Consider the following 14607-nt stretch of genomic DNA (forward strand, 5'->3'; position numbering starts at 1 on the left):
TGGTGTTAAAACTGCCTATTTTGGTCCTCTGAGATTCTACTGGAACATCACAGCTAATGGTTTAGGAAGAAATGAAAGACAACTTACCTTTCCTGGAATGTTACCTTATTTGTTTTTTATTATATTAAAATGATAACCATGTACAGTGGGTTAGAATTCCAGCCTCCATCTCCTTTTAAATGTTTTAAGTTAAGTTTTTTTTTTTTGGACAAATATAATAATGTACATAATCTGCAAACACCTTAATGCATTTCAGGAATACAGCTTCCAACATTTATTTATATTTCTGGTACTCCCTTTCTTTATACATAAAATAAGACTAAGGCAGGTGAAACAGGATATTGGGAATGCTTTAGGCTTTAGAGTTCACACACTGTCAAATCCCAGTAAAGTCAGATCATTTAAAACACATGCTGTCAGAGTGTGGTAGACACCCCATTTCTGGCAGTTAGAACAATGCTGTTTCAGTGAATGCACATTTGTTACAAAATGGAACGTGTGTTTGTTACTATTACAAAATACTGCACTCGACAGTAAACACAAAAAGCAAGAAAGGACGACTACTGCACTATGGGGGGGGGTGGGGGACTCAAATTAATATTCATCTTAATTAAAATCGTGGGCACTGGGGTGAGCAACAACTGAAATCCAAATCACACCTCTTGCAAAGTTAACGAAACATACGACTGAAAAAAAATACCACCAAAAGACCTTTATGTATCTGAGACAGTGTCCAGTTTATATAGGAAAGTGCACAAAACCAAAAGGGGTGCTTAAAGGAGGATTGTGATTAAAACACCACAAAGACTAGAAAAATCAATGGAAGATATATACAGTACATTAGTGTGAACTTAAACCACTGACAAACTTACAATAATTCAAGGTCATCAGAAGTTATTCTCAGAATTGGACTAATTTTGAAACTTGATATGTCAATGAACAGCTTAAAATACTGTTCATATGAAGCACAGGGTACTGAGATACAGCAATGCTGTGCTAGTAAACTTAAAAAAAAAAAAATCCCAGCTAACTACACAGGCATAACTAAATGCAACCCAATGACTAAACTAGCAAGGACGATACTACTAAAAACCTACACAAAAACAATAAAAAGACATCTTAATTATCAAGACCTCCCAGGGACAGCACCTTGCTACTTCACAGCTATTCTTTTGCGTTGCAATTCAATAAAAACTGAACCAATACAACCATGACAATGAATTACCATGAACCCTTCCATTTATAAATTGGACACTGTCATAGAACACCACAAACACAGCAAATGGTAAACATCAGTTTCTGAAGGTTGTTTTTTCCCCCTTCTGAGCAGGTAAGCATTAGCTGTTCCTTGTCAAATGAACTCACGTACATAAAACATGACTTGTCATTCAAATAAATTTCCTTTTTTTTTTTTTTTTTTTTTTTTAAATGGAATAGCATCTAGAAAAAAAAACAACAGACGCTTCTTGCCTGTTTGGTGCACAGTATTTGGCCAAATATCCGAGTTAATCAGAAACAGTCCGATACAAAATAATGCTCAAGAACTCGGCTGCAGCCTGTGCTTATTGACTCTAGTACCACAGAGTGTTAAAAGGCATTGGTCATTGCTCCCAATCAAACAAAATGCTAAAGTTCAGATCTCTTAACAAAACCAGCCAAATCCTTGGGAGTGTAAAGCATTAAAAAAAACAAAAAAACACACACACTAGTAATCAAATGTTACTAATGTTAAATAAATAGATATGCCAGTATTTTGTTTTTGTTTTGCAAACACTTTCCAGTTTTTGTTTTTTTTTTACTAATCTGTCAAGGAAACTTTAGATGTTCTGCTGTCAACTTACTGATAACGGGCTTTTAAAATTTTTAACCAAAAGCATTTCAATCCTGACCTTGTTCTTTAACCCCTGCCTTCCAGTTTATGTTACTTGAGATTCCATATCTTAAATAAATTGGCCTTAAAACGTCTATGGTACAGGTTTGTACAGTGCATTTACAGTGCATCACTTCATTCCCAAGCCAACCCCATCACCCTCCCTAAACACAATAAAACCAACCAAAATCCTTTTTAGATTTCAGCTCACTTAGGAATTGTTATTCAACTCTTGACTAACACGTACACACACAGAGAGTCCGGTATCGTCCATATTAAAAAAGTTTTTCCTCTTTCTTTGCAGGTTGATGCGTTGGCTCCGAGCGGCTCATGCATTTGACATCTCTGCCTTGCTGAGAGCGATGGCGAGCGCCAGGTCCTCCTGCTCCTGTCTGCGCAGCCTCTCTACCCGATCCTGCTCCGCGCGCTCGCTCTCCCGCTTCGCCCACGCCAGCTGCTGGGCCTCATTTCCAAGCTGGGAGAGACAAAAACTGCTTCTTTAAACAACATGTTGGTTTAGCTTGCAAACAAAATTACCTTCCACTACGCAATATTGTGTTATCAAAAGTCAAGCACTGGCGGTTTAGCTTGTATCCACATGAAAACAGAGCGACAATAATTAGAAGTAGTGTCAGTTTGTCATAGTGCTGTTTTAGGGTTGCATTCTAAAATGACTTATTAACACACATCACTTATTGCACATGCATTTCCTATATATTTCTATAGTTCTGCGTTTATTTGTTTAAGGCAACAGTCCTGAAGAATAAATAAAATATGTAAAAAAAAAAAAAAAAAAAAAAAAAAAAAAAAAAGCATTTTTATTGCTATGGTTGTAATTTAGAATGACAAAATACATCTGTAGGACCCAGAGTTGCCTTTACGATCAAAGTCAATCAGGCATTTCAAGCAAGGCCAGGAGATGCATTAACGATGGAGCTGAATCCCTTCCAGATTTACACTCGACCAGCCTGATTTTGAAGAGTATAGTTTGCCTACATATTATTGTTATTCTTTTCAGAAAGAGAGAGAAATTATGCAAACTTATACTTTCATGTTCCATCTCACTGATGAGCTCAGAATTGTATTTTAAATTCTCTCTCCAGGACAGTTCCCTTAATCAATTAAATCTTAACAGAGCTTAACACAGAGTTGCTTTGGGAATCTCTCCAATATGACCACAAAACAGAACGAGCACCACAGTCCAAGCAGAGAGAGCTGGTCCAAGTAAGGGCTAAGGATCTGACAGAGTGGTCTTGTTTACAGGGAGCTTCAGGAGGGAGTTGACTGTCTCTTAAATTGTCTGATCGTAGGAGAATACAGCTCGTTTCCAGTTAGATCAACCCATAGCTGCCGAGTTCAGTGCTAGATGTTAAATGAAACAGGCAGACCTCTGCTGCAATTTCAAACAACGTAATTGCATGACTTAGACATAAAAAGGGGGGGCGGGGGTTTGACGTGACAAGGATTTAGTAGAGACAAAGTTTTCTGCCAATTCAAGAGCACACGCAGGCACTTAAAGCAAGTGTGTGGAAACACTTTATAACAGAGAATAAAAAAAGGGAACAATTCAAATTTAACAAAAAATATATCGACAATGTTATGAGTTACGATTCAAATAAGCGATAAACAGTAACAGTAAGCAAATGAAGTAATAGGCACTACTGCTGTATGTAATTCTACATTTACAGTTTATACAAGATAAAATACTGGAAACGTACACATCAAAACAAACAAGTCTGATGGGAATGCGAAAATAATAAAAAGCTAGAAGATTTAACAAAATTGGTTAAGTGCACAAATTAGGAACACGTGTATTAATTACAGTACATGTACAACTAACAGAAAATATCAGTTCAATGAAATTTGAAGAACTGTTTTCTTTCTCCCATATTTATATATATATATATATATAATATATATATATATATATATATATATATATATATATATTTGTAATAAATTATCTGTATTCATTACAGGAAACACTGACATGGAAAAGTCTAGAATTACTTCAAGAGAATACAGATTATGTGGAATACTACAGTGGTGTAAATATAGCTGTTGGTACAGTACTAGATGGAACCATCAGAAAAGTGAACACTGGTGCATAACCTCTCAGTGTTTTCAGTCAGATATCAATATTTATTCTGATAAACACATTCACCCTCGTGTAGGTACACAATACTGGTTGAAGGACAGGGTACAGTAATATGTAGAAATGTGCACGTTTTTGTATTACCTCATTTATTTTAAATCTTACCTTCTTTCCCATGCCTGAAAAAAATGTAAAAACAAAAAAACACACACTAAAAACAAACCCCCTAAAAGGGTAAAAAAATGTCCATACACCATTTAAAATATCCCCTTAATAAACCAAATCAATAAACACATAACTAAATACAAGTTGATTATTCACAATGCAAAAGAGGACATGAAAAAATGACAGCAAAAACGAAATGGAAGTAGAAAACAAAAGTAAAACTATTACCACAACAATACTATTTAACACACAAGTTTCTATAGTAATCTACAGAAGCCTATATGGCACACACACTAAGCACAGTACAGTACAGCTCTACATGCAATGCCATCTACTGACCACAGTCTTTACTTTGGAGGATTTGCTTAACCATCCTGGATCACAAAAAGATAGTATAATGCTTGGATCAGAATAAACAATGAGCGCCAGTTCAATCTGGTAATGTGATGGGATTTTTATGTTTCTGTCGTTGAGACTCACTAATTTGGACAAGTCCAGTTTCGCCCAAAGCTGAAACATCGATGCTGGGCCAATCTGTTTTGCCTATGCTAATTATTTGGGAGAGTCTAGTTTTGCACTTCCACTCTCCCCTGCCAGCTGCCAAGTGTGTGTCAGGGTACCAGCATTAGGGTTGAAGCGTTGGGCTAAACTAGACTAATTCAAATTAATGGCATGGGCAAACCAGATTTGCCCAACATCAATGTTGAAGCTTTGGAGGAAACTAGACTAGCCCGGGTTAGACCCAAAAATCTGTGAAAACTGCTGAAACAACAGGTTTCACCCAATCGTCTTTTTCAAGTTCTGGGCCAATCTAGATTTGCCAGATAGGACTCTGAAAAAAAGTGGTAACTTCAGAATTCGCCCACATGCCCTTTGTGAAACTATATATATATGGATAAAATATATATAAAATAGGTATTAGCATATCCTTCCCAGTATTAGGTGTATTTTATTAAAAACTGTACAATAAAATTAAAGCTCACGTTATCTATAAATTATTTATTTATTCTTTTTTTTTTTTTTTCAGGTCAAAAAAATAACTAATTAATAATAATAATAATAATACGAAAAAATAAATAATACTTTCCCTCCTTCCTTACCTACATTTAAAGCAAGAAGTCAGAAATGGTAAGGCAAGCAGAGAAATCCTAATTGCCATGCAATGTGAGACAACAGAAAGACAGCAGAGAATATCAAGGAGACCGATAAGGAATACAGCTAAATGGGTCTGCTTGCTATGATGCTGGAATGCACACCAATCACATGCTCTGTAACCCTCAGGACTGTGAGCTGAGGAGTGATACTGCTGCTACCAAAGTCAACAAATGAGCAGGCTTCTTGCAATGAGGCATCTTCAAAAAACCAATGCGGAGGGCATTCAAATACCCACACCGTTGTAAGAAACTCTACACACAGCTGTATGAAGATTAAAACTAACTAACACATTTATTTTTGGAAAAAAAAAAAAAAAAGGATATAAATGATGGCCATCCTTGACCACTAGGATTGAAGCATATGCAGTTAATCACCTAATTAGGCGAGACAGCTGACCCAAGATTGACGGATCATTTTGCAGCATCTTCGTGATGTCAGTTGTTAATCAGCACAATAAAAGAGTCACTGCACCTGCTGTAAAACAGAGTTTGTAATTTTTCAACCACATCTAGTGAATTTTATCCAAATATAAGTGAATACATTTCTTTTGATGCTCAAACGGATACGTTTCTATATAACACTGATCGCATCATCACAAGCTGGGAGTGTACCCCCCCTGCTTCTTGTGCAAGTATCTTAAAAGGAGTCAACTACAGCTCTCAATGTTTGATCAGTGATGTTATAAAACATTCTCTAATCCTCATGATCTCTGCACTCATGATCTGTGCTTGATTATTATTATTTAGTTGGCTCAAGACAGCGCAGCTATTGTGTTCATACTCAATGTCTAAAGCACGTGTTTCTATGGGTAACGCACATCTTTCTGTGCCTGCTTTATTTTAGGACACAAAAACAAAGTGGGTACAGGAACAGCCCTGGGGACGGGACCTAGTCGGCTCTTTAACTCGACAACGAAAGAAAATTTCAAAAACTCATCTCGAATAACCAAAAGGCCTTCCGATTACAAAGAAAACCCAAAAGGGATTATTCAACATCTCTCTCCAGCACCCTGGTCTAAAGACTTCTGGATGAGGGAGAAAGAACAGTAGATTTGGACACCCTAGTTCGGCTACAATGTCTATGAAGGTTTTCAAATTTGTGCATGTAGAATTCAAGACAGCTGGCATGGTTTTGAAACATACCTCATAACAGCAGCCTAATTGTTTAACACACTGTCCTTCAAGCACCCACTAACTGACAGAAGCATTTAAGTATAGCGAGATTTCAGGTATTGACAGGAACGAAGCAATTAAAAGAAATAATGTTTTGTCTGTTCTTTTAAACTAGTACCAACTTTGCCAGTTTTAAACAACCAATTAATTACAACTGTCCCTTTGGAGAGGGTCATATCTCTGTTGTTTTATTATATTAGATGCATATTAATAAATGGCTTTCCTGCAAGGCACTTCAATGAAATTAGGATATACATATAAGCAAAGTACTTGCTAATGAACCTGAGCTAACGTACTGCATTCAGGACCTTGTGCCTCAACAGGTTTTCCACTGCCACACTTGGGCGTTTGTAGCGGTTTCTTGAAAAAGAATCGCAATTCAATAAATCCCTATACTGCAAGGCAAGAAAATGAAAACCTGGTCTCGTTTGCCGCAACACAGTATAACGACTCCCTAACTTAAAGATGTCAATCACCTGTTTGTTTAAATTTGGTGTTACCAATTAAAAGTATTTTTAAAAATGTATTTGAGAGCTTGCAGAAGAATTGCTTATTAATAAGTAGCGTTTGGCCCCGTCCTGGCAAGCTTTTGTTTGTTTTAATTCTGGGGTGTGAAATAACTGAGAGGAATCAGTAATTCACTGAACAGCAATGTCTGTAGCATGAAGGTGGCCAGAATGAGGCACAGCAAAGAGGCACAGAAGCTGGTGATGCATTCTGCTATAGATTTCTCACTAAAATAATGATCACTATAAGCAGAAAGCAAAGGGTGGGCTGGACAGAGAGTATCACTGAACTCAACTTACAGAACTGAAGTCTGCAAAACCCAAGGCAGAGTCTTTAGAAGCTTTACTTGAGGAGGAAGGAGCAAAAGGATCTTTGCCGCTAAATGGGTCTCCAAACCCCTTTTTACTTTGAAATGGGTCGCTGTCTTCAGCGCCAAAGGGCTGGAAAGGGTCGCTGGACTTGGAGGAATCTCCTGACCCAGGCAGGTTTACTGGAGTACTTTTACCTAGAAAGTTTAGAAAGAAGAAAGATTATTTCCCCCAAAAGGTGCCCCCCCTCCCCCCTTAAACTTGGAAGCGAGTCCCTGATAGAATATGGGTTATTGCCTTCATTGCTAAACGTGCTCCGCTACAATCGTGACTGTATATCCTTACCACACATGCATTTTTGCATTAAACTTCTGGGATTTCCAAGAGTTTTGTTAGGTCATTTCAATAATGTGGACACCAACCCCCCCCCCCCCCCCCCCCCCCCCCCCAATGTCTTTTTAACTGTTACAATGTCTCAAATATCAGTGGCAAAGATTACCTACATTGTAGAGAACCACCTTTAGCACTCCGGACAGAAATACAGGAATAACAAATCAGCAGAGAACAAAGAACTGCAAGTAATACAATGACTGTGAATCTACAAACACTGAAATCAAACACTGATTTCAAAAGTGTATATTTGCAAAAATCTGGAGATTTTATTGAGCAGTTATTCTATATCTCAACACTAACGATTAGCCATGTGTTACAATGACAGCAGGCAATTACGAGGGCTAAAAACGCATAATTCACTGGCATCCCTGACACTGAAATTCAAAAGACGTACAACCCTTCTGAAACACCACTATTTCTCACATTAGACTAATGTGTAATTATGACACTAACAGCATCATGTATCTGTTTAAATCTTGCATTCTCGTGCTGCATTGCATGCAAAACCTAAATCTCGTTTCATGTTTGTCAGGCTACTTAAATTATTAGTGGAATAAATGCTTGTAAATAGATCATCTTGAAAATCAGGCCCTTGAGGGAGTATGTAGTCAGAATGCAGAAATAAGTGAAAAAGACGTAGGTGTCAAGGCTTAATTAGCAGCATTTTCATTCTGATACATTCACCCAATTGGTTTCAACAGGCTGTACACAACTTATCTGGTGTGCACTGCATGCTGTAAACAGTCAAGCAACCAGCAAGGTGTTAGTATGATTATACAAAGATAAACCCTGTTCACACTATCCATCCCTTGTGTAATCTTTCTATCTGAGCTTTAGATCTTTTCTTTTAAAACAGAGAGAGTGCTTACAAGCTAAAGCATGATGCAAACGAAATGGAACTTGGTTTTGCAAGGACACACTTACTGAAAAGAAAAACGGCATAAAAATCGGAAAGGAAACAACTTAGCCAAGTCGATTCTTGCCGCAACGTCTAAACGATGCCTTTCATTGAAAAGATCAGTCGTCTTAAAATGTGCTTTTTACAAATAATGTAGGTGCCACACATGCACGGTTAGTTCATTACACAAAATAAAATGCTTCCTAAAGACGTCAGATTAAAGCAAATTAACTACATCTACAACTAATTAACGAAGCTCAAGCAAACCACTGACAACACTGGACTTCATGAAGGCTATTTTAGCAATCGCTACAATTCCCAAACACCATGCCACCTATGCACTAAAGTAAGTACAAGCATGCGTTCAAGTAAATTAACTACATCTCACAAACTAATTAACGAAGCTCAAGCAAACCACTGACAACACTGGACTTCATGAAGGCTATTTTAGCAATCGCTACAATTCCCAAACACCATGCCACCTATGCACTAAAGTAAGTACAAGCATGCGTTCAAGTCTGACCAGGAGGGACTGTGCTCTAAGGAAGCAAGGGAGTAGTCTTCATTCCCATCCAAACTTTAGGCTTTGTCTGGTTTCCACTGATCTAGTTATCTTAAACCTAAACCAGATTACTAACACAGGGCTGTCAAAAGTAAGAATGTTAAACCTGGAGTGGAATGGCCCTCCAGGACTGTGATTGGCCACCTCTATTACAGTGCATTCTCAGAAAAAAAAAAGAATGCTGTCAAAAAATGTGGAAGGAAAGGTTTTGTGCAACATTGTTGCACTGGTAGCCGATTACAAATCTCCCAGAGTTTTACAAATAGTTTTTCGCACAGGTCACAAGCTTGTTTACAGCTTTAGTGCTTCTCTTGAGCACACCAGAGATAAACCTTGTTTGTAGTTTCACTTAACATGCACCGTTCTGCCATAAAAGCCACAGTACTTTCAGCAGCTACCCTAGTGGTGCACCAAAACCTCACTGAGAAGGGTTAAAGAAACAACAAGAATAAAACTGTCACCACATTAAGGGTCACTGCCACAAAAATATTAACAGTACATCTTTATATTGTTTTGAACTCAATGTAGTGCGAGAAATATGTATATCTATTCTTATCATGTTTATGACCCTATGCAGTGAGCTCATCTTTCTGCAAAAAAAAAAAAAAAAAAAAAAAAAAATTAAAAAAAATTTGTAAATCATTTCAGGAGGTTGTAAACAGGGGGAAATTACGCAAACCACTGAATTCATAAGATGCAAGTGCAAAATATCATTCTGGAGACGTCCTGACTGTAGTCACGCTACATCTTACAAAGCATTCAAGTTATATTGTTATGATTGAGGATAAAACAATGTGGCAATGAAGAAATTGAATTTGTAGATTTACTAACAGAAAATGTTTAATTTGTCATGTACGATACCAACATCAGAACTAGAGAATATAGTGGGGTACAAAGCGTTACATCTAACATCCCGAAACCTTAAAGCCACACAACCCTAACACGGCAGCAACCTAAGGTCACAGGTCAGAGTGAGAGGCACCGTTAGATTTTATGTAACAAACATGAAGAGGGCATCATACATGGTTTATGACATATCAGTTGACGCAACAGTTGCAACATGTTTACAAAAACGTAAGGTTTACTTTAACAGAGCTGCTCAGTGAGCAGTGGAATGCATAATCTTTGACGGGACAGAACTTCAAGGAAAACTAAGAAAAGTGAAGTACAGCTATGGGCAAATGTTTTGCATCACCCTATAGAACCAACTCATTTTGCTTCATAAAGTCAAATGAAATAATCTTGCACTAGCATATTGAACAGCATTCCGCTTTGTAGTTTTCCATATACTTAATGAAACAATGACAATTGAACAATGCGACATGATCAAAATCTAACATGAAATGATGTATCGCTATTACGGCTTTTGGTAGAATTATGTTCATATCATAGAAAACACATTTTTTTATTTTTTTTATTTTTTTACAGCAACACTAGGTCTAACAAAAAAAAGCAACAGTGTTCTTCAGTTAGTGTACTTGCTAAGGGCAGAGCATGGCTTTAGCAATGAGTTTTTGGCAGGTGGTACATATGAGAATCTAACTTTCATTTATCATCCAGGCTCCTGCAGAATATTCAGCCTTGTGCTCAGGGTCAAATACAAATACTGTGGTTCAGCAATAGAGTAGCTGTAACTCAATGATGAGAACAACAAAAGATGGCACTCCTAAGCAGGCGTGGGAAAGGAACGTGGGGCAGCGCTCATCAGAATAGGTGTTAACCACTCTGTCAATCAAGTTGTTATTTAAGCGTAATGAGAAAACAGACTTGCTTTTTACAGCAGAGCTAATCACTGAAGCAACCTTTTTTTTTTTCCCTGCAAGCATTGCAGCAGATGATGGAAAATGTAGATCTGAATTCTGATATGAAAACGATCCAGCGAACAGAAAGAAAACTTTTACTACTGGGCTCTACTCTGGTCTTTGTTCTTTTCTGCATTAGTCTCATGATCCAGCCAGGCTCCTGTAAGTGCTATGCTTGGCTATTTAAACATTTAAAACGTGTTAAATCAACACACCAGTTCTGTGAATTCTGTAGTGGTAAACTACTGGAGCTTTTACAGAATGGTTGTGGCACGGGACACAGATCACACATCTTCCAAGAATGAATGTATATTTAGATATATTACTTGTTCGAGAAAATACCAACACATCAGTTTCACAAAAACAGTAAGAATTAGGAAAAGTAAAAAGGTTTCACAGTGTTTTGAAATCAAACCTATATTTAAAATAAACTAACTGGATCATTAACAATCCATTAGAGCCCTTGAAATAGCTTGCATATAAAATTGGGCTGAAAGTTCATAAAATGATATATCACTTAATAAAAACAAGACCTCTGTGGGGTAAAAAACATAAAGTAAATCGAGTACACAGTCTTGTGTATCATTCACCATCTACTGCTACCACTTGATTTTATTTTTCACAGGAGGTTAAAAGTTGAAAGATGTGCCACATACAGCATCCTTTAATCATGAAAGTCAAAAGGTTAAACTCTGGTCAAGACACAAAACACATTTACCGAATTTAGCAGATAGCGATGCTGAAAAAGCTGCGTTGCAGTGAACACAGAGCTGCATTCGGAGGAAGTGGGCAAGGGTGGAGAAAACACAGCAGATCCCAATATTAGCGCACCACAGCCCTGAGTTCAGCTTATCAACCAGTTTATGAACATTTACACCAACTTCCTGAACCTTACCACCGCTGCCCTCAAAATACTGCCCGATTTGAAATCAACAGCTCTTACCTCAAAACCTGCAAAGGCAAATGAGGCTTGTGAACAACAAAACAATATGTTGTTGTTTGGTGTGAGGGCATCCATCAGTTAGCAGGTGAACTCTATTTGAACCTTTAGTAAGAAGATAATACTACCTGTAAACTGTGTTTTTTTTAAATGACTGCATGATTTTACTTAACTCTTTCAACACTGCAGACAGAATTGTTTTGTTTGTTATTACCCGTCTATGGCTTTATGGCATTGCTAGGCATAACAAGCTTATGTCTTTCGCTTCAGGAATCAATCCAAGCCAATTCTCTACATCTTATTAAAAAGTCTAAAGTCAAGATCGCTTTTGATCACAACTTCCCCTTATCCCATTTCTGATTTTAAATTGTATAACAGTTTCAGCTAACGGGACAATGGAACTACATGATGTGTACAATGCCTCCCATGGTTACAGAGGAAATTAGTTTACTTTTGTTAATGGCATTTCTGTCCCCACATTTGTGGTATTAAGCAATGTTTCCACTAGCCTGGTACAAATGCAAACATCTAGGTGCACCCAGCAAAACAGTACCAGTTCTGCAGCTGCACAGCTCCCAAACCACGTACCTCTAGACATCAGCAAAACAACACAACACTTACAGTCCACTGTTCCGTAAAAAACTGTAAATGCAACTACATAAAATGCTTTTTAAGAATTTGAACTGAGCAGAACCTTCTCATCTGTGATAATCATAAGAAAGAATTAACAAAAAATGTACGCTATTTAACACATAGATGACACACCTCATTAAAAGTGTCAAAACATCTGGATATCGGTTCCCAAGATATACACTGCTGTGCAAAAGTCTTAGACACATTCAGCAGTTACAATATATATCGATGTTATGAGCATCAAAAATTTACTCAAAGCCTCCACTAGTGTTTTCCACTATTAACACCTTATTAATACAGCTAAGTTTGGGTGAGAAAAAACAGGCTTGTCTTTTAATAATCTTCAAAAACTTGCGATTACAACAACTCAAAGTAAACTATACATGACCAGCTAATATGAAGTGTCGTAGTAGCTAATCCATATTTACCCAGTGGTTCTCAACAGGGGCAAAGCAATCCAAGCTGGGCACGAGAATCGTCAAAATTAAAAAAAAAAAAAATGACATGACGTTTGCTAGAAAGCGTATCAATGTTAAAAATGTGAACCGTACTGTAACTGAAGACAGATCATAATTTACATTAGCAAAGGTCAAACCTTCTATAGTGCCAAGTGATGTTGCTTGGATTTCTTCCTCAAATGTGGCCTTTACCTACCACTGCATTTAAAACTTACCGCTGGGTGGTTTAGGCCTGGGGGGTACATTTTTCTTGGGTGGTAGGGTTGGCATGTCAGTCTTGCCCCTGAAAGGATCTTCAGAGAATCCCGGGCCACCAAACGAGGAAGCAAAGGGGTCTGAATGAGAGGTCTGTCTCTGCATAAAAGCATAAATAACATTGGATTGGGGCTCTTTATCGTGGTCTTCGTTCAAAAAGGGGACCCGTACGCAGTGATCGGGTCATACTCTATCAGGAATTTTCATGAAGAAAACTTTTTCATAGGCCGCTTGCCTCCTATATGCCATTCACATTGCAGTTTGGTATAATTTGATAAACTGTTGATATCTTACACACGTATCCAATATCATTTCTAATAGCTAGGATTACAAGGACACTCTGGCTGTGTGTGTGTTTTATTTTTTAATCCTTCATTGCCGTCGTTAATTATACAAAAGTTTAATTAGTTGCACCAAAGATATCGCTAAAAAAAAAAAAAAAACACAGAGAGGCATGCTGAAACAGCAACACACCAACAAAACGTGACACAGCTTATGTAAAAGACCAGTGGAAACTATGTACATTTCCACACTGTGTGGGTTTCAGCTCAATTATACTATCATGTATTGTGTGTGTTTCTCAAGACCTTTCAAGGCTTTTCAAGCAGACTTTCCCCTCGACTCTTACACACCTATAGACTTTGCACACAAACAAACTAATTCCACCACACAGCGCCGAGAAAGACCACAAAGAAACCCTGAAAAATGAAAATAACTAAATTTAAGCATTCTTGTGAAATTAAAACACTCCCTTAAAAATGCTATTCTTGTTAATTAAAAAAGAAAAATATTTTTGTGCACTAATAGATAAAAGCAGTTTACAGAACTTAATGTGCCAATGTACAAGGCCGGATTTTTTATTTATTTATTTATTTTTTAAAACGCTAAATATTTTACATGGAGGACACCCCCAGCTTACCTTTGACATTTGACTGAAGTCAGCAAACCCACTACCGCTTCCAAAGACACTACTCCCAAACGGGTCTAGAGTTCCAAATGGATCTACGGTCAGAAACAAAATAACGAGTTACAACAGGGACTAACAATCAGCAGGACTTTAATCCCTACACAAGAATGGAAAACCACCTGCTTCCAAAAGATTTATTAAAAAAAACCAACTGACACTAGTGTCATGATATTTACTTTATTTATTATTATTGTACTAAAATTAGTCACTTAGACGCTTTTATCCAAAGTGACTCTACAGACTAGGGGATGAACAATATATCAGTAACTGCTACTGCAGAGTCACTTACAATATGACCTCTTTTTTTACATAATCTGATTCTAAAGCAGTTCTCAAGATATATCCTTCAGCCAATGATGTCACTTACTACTCTGAAAGAATGGTGTTACTGACAGAGAACATATCATGAAATAACTTCTCAAAACTT

At 37.4% G+C, this 14607-nt stretch overlaps 1 protein-coding gene across 7 annotated transcripts in view; it reads right to left on the reverse strand.

Annotated features, from left to right (window-relative positions):
* Positions 1–246: 246 nt before the first annotated feature.
* The window catches only part of eps15l1a (epidermal growth factor receptor pathway substrate 15-like 1a), a 34141-nt gene continuing 19780 nt past the window's right edge, over positions 247–14607 (reverse strand). For 4 of the 7 annotated variants that reach the window (XM_041230275.1, XM_041230273.1, XM_041230272.1 and 1 more), the window contains 4 exons: positions 14133–14215; positions 13174–13312; positions 7264–7469; positions 247–2345 (listed from right to left, as the gene is read on the reverse strand). In XM_041230275.1, coding sequence (XP_041086209.1) covers positions 2199–2345; positions 7264–7469; positions 13174–13312; positions 14133–14215 — 575 coding nt within the window. In that variant the 3' untranslated portion in view covers positions 247–2198. The remainder of the gene's footprint in view (positions 2346–7263; positions 7470–13173; positions 13313–14132; positions 14216–14607) is intronic. The other 3 variants (XM_041230277.1, XM_041230276.1, XM_041230278.1) reach the window with 3 other exon arrangements.

Source organism: Polyodon spathula, chromosome 27 (assembly GCF_017654505.1).
Source record: "Polyodon spathula isolate WHYD16114869_AA chromosome 27, ASM1765450v1, whole genome shotgun sequence".
In the NCBI taxonomy this organism is placed as follows: Eukaryota; Metazoa; Chordata; class Actinopteri; order Acipenseriformes; family Polyodontidae; genus Polyodon; species Polyodon spathula.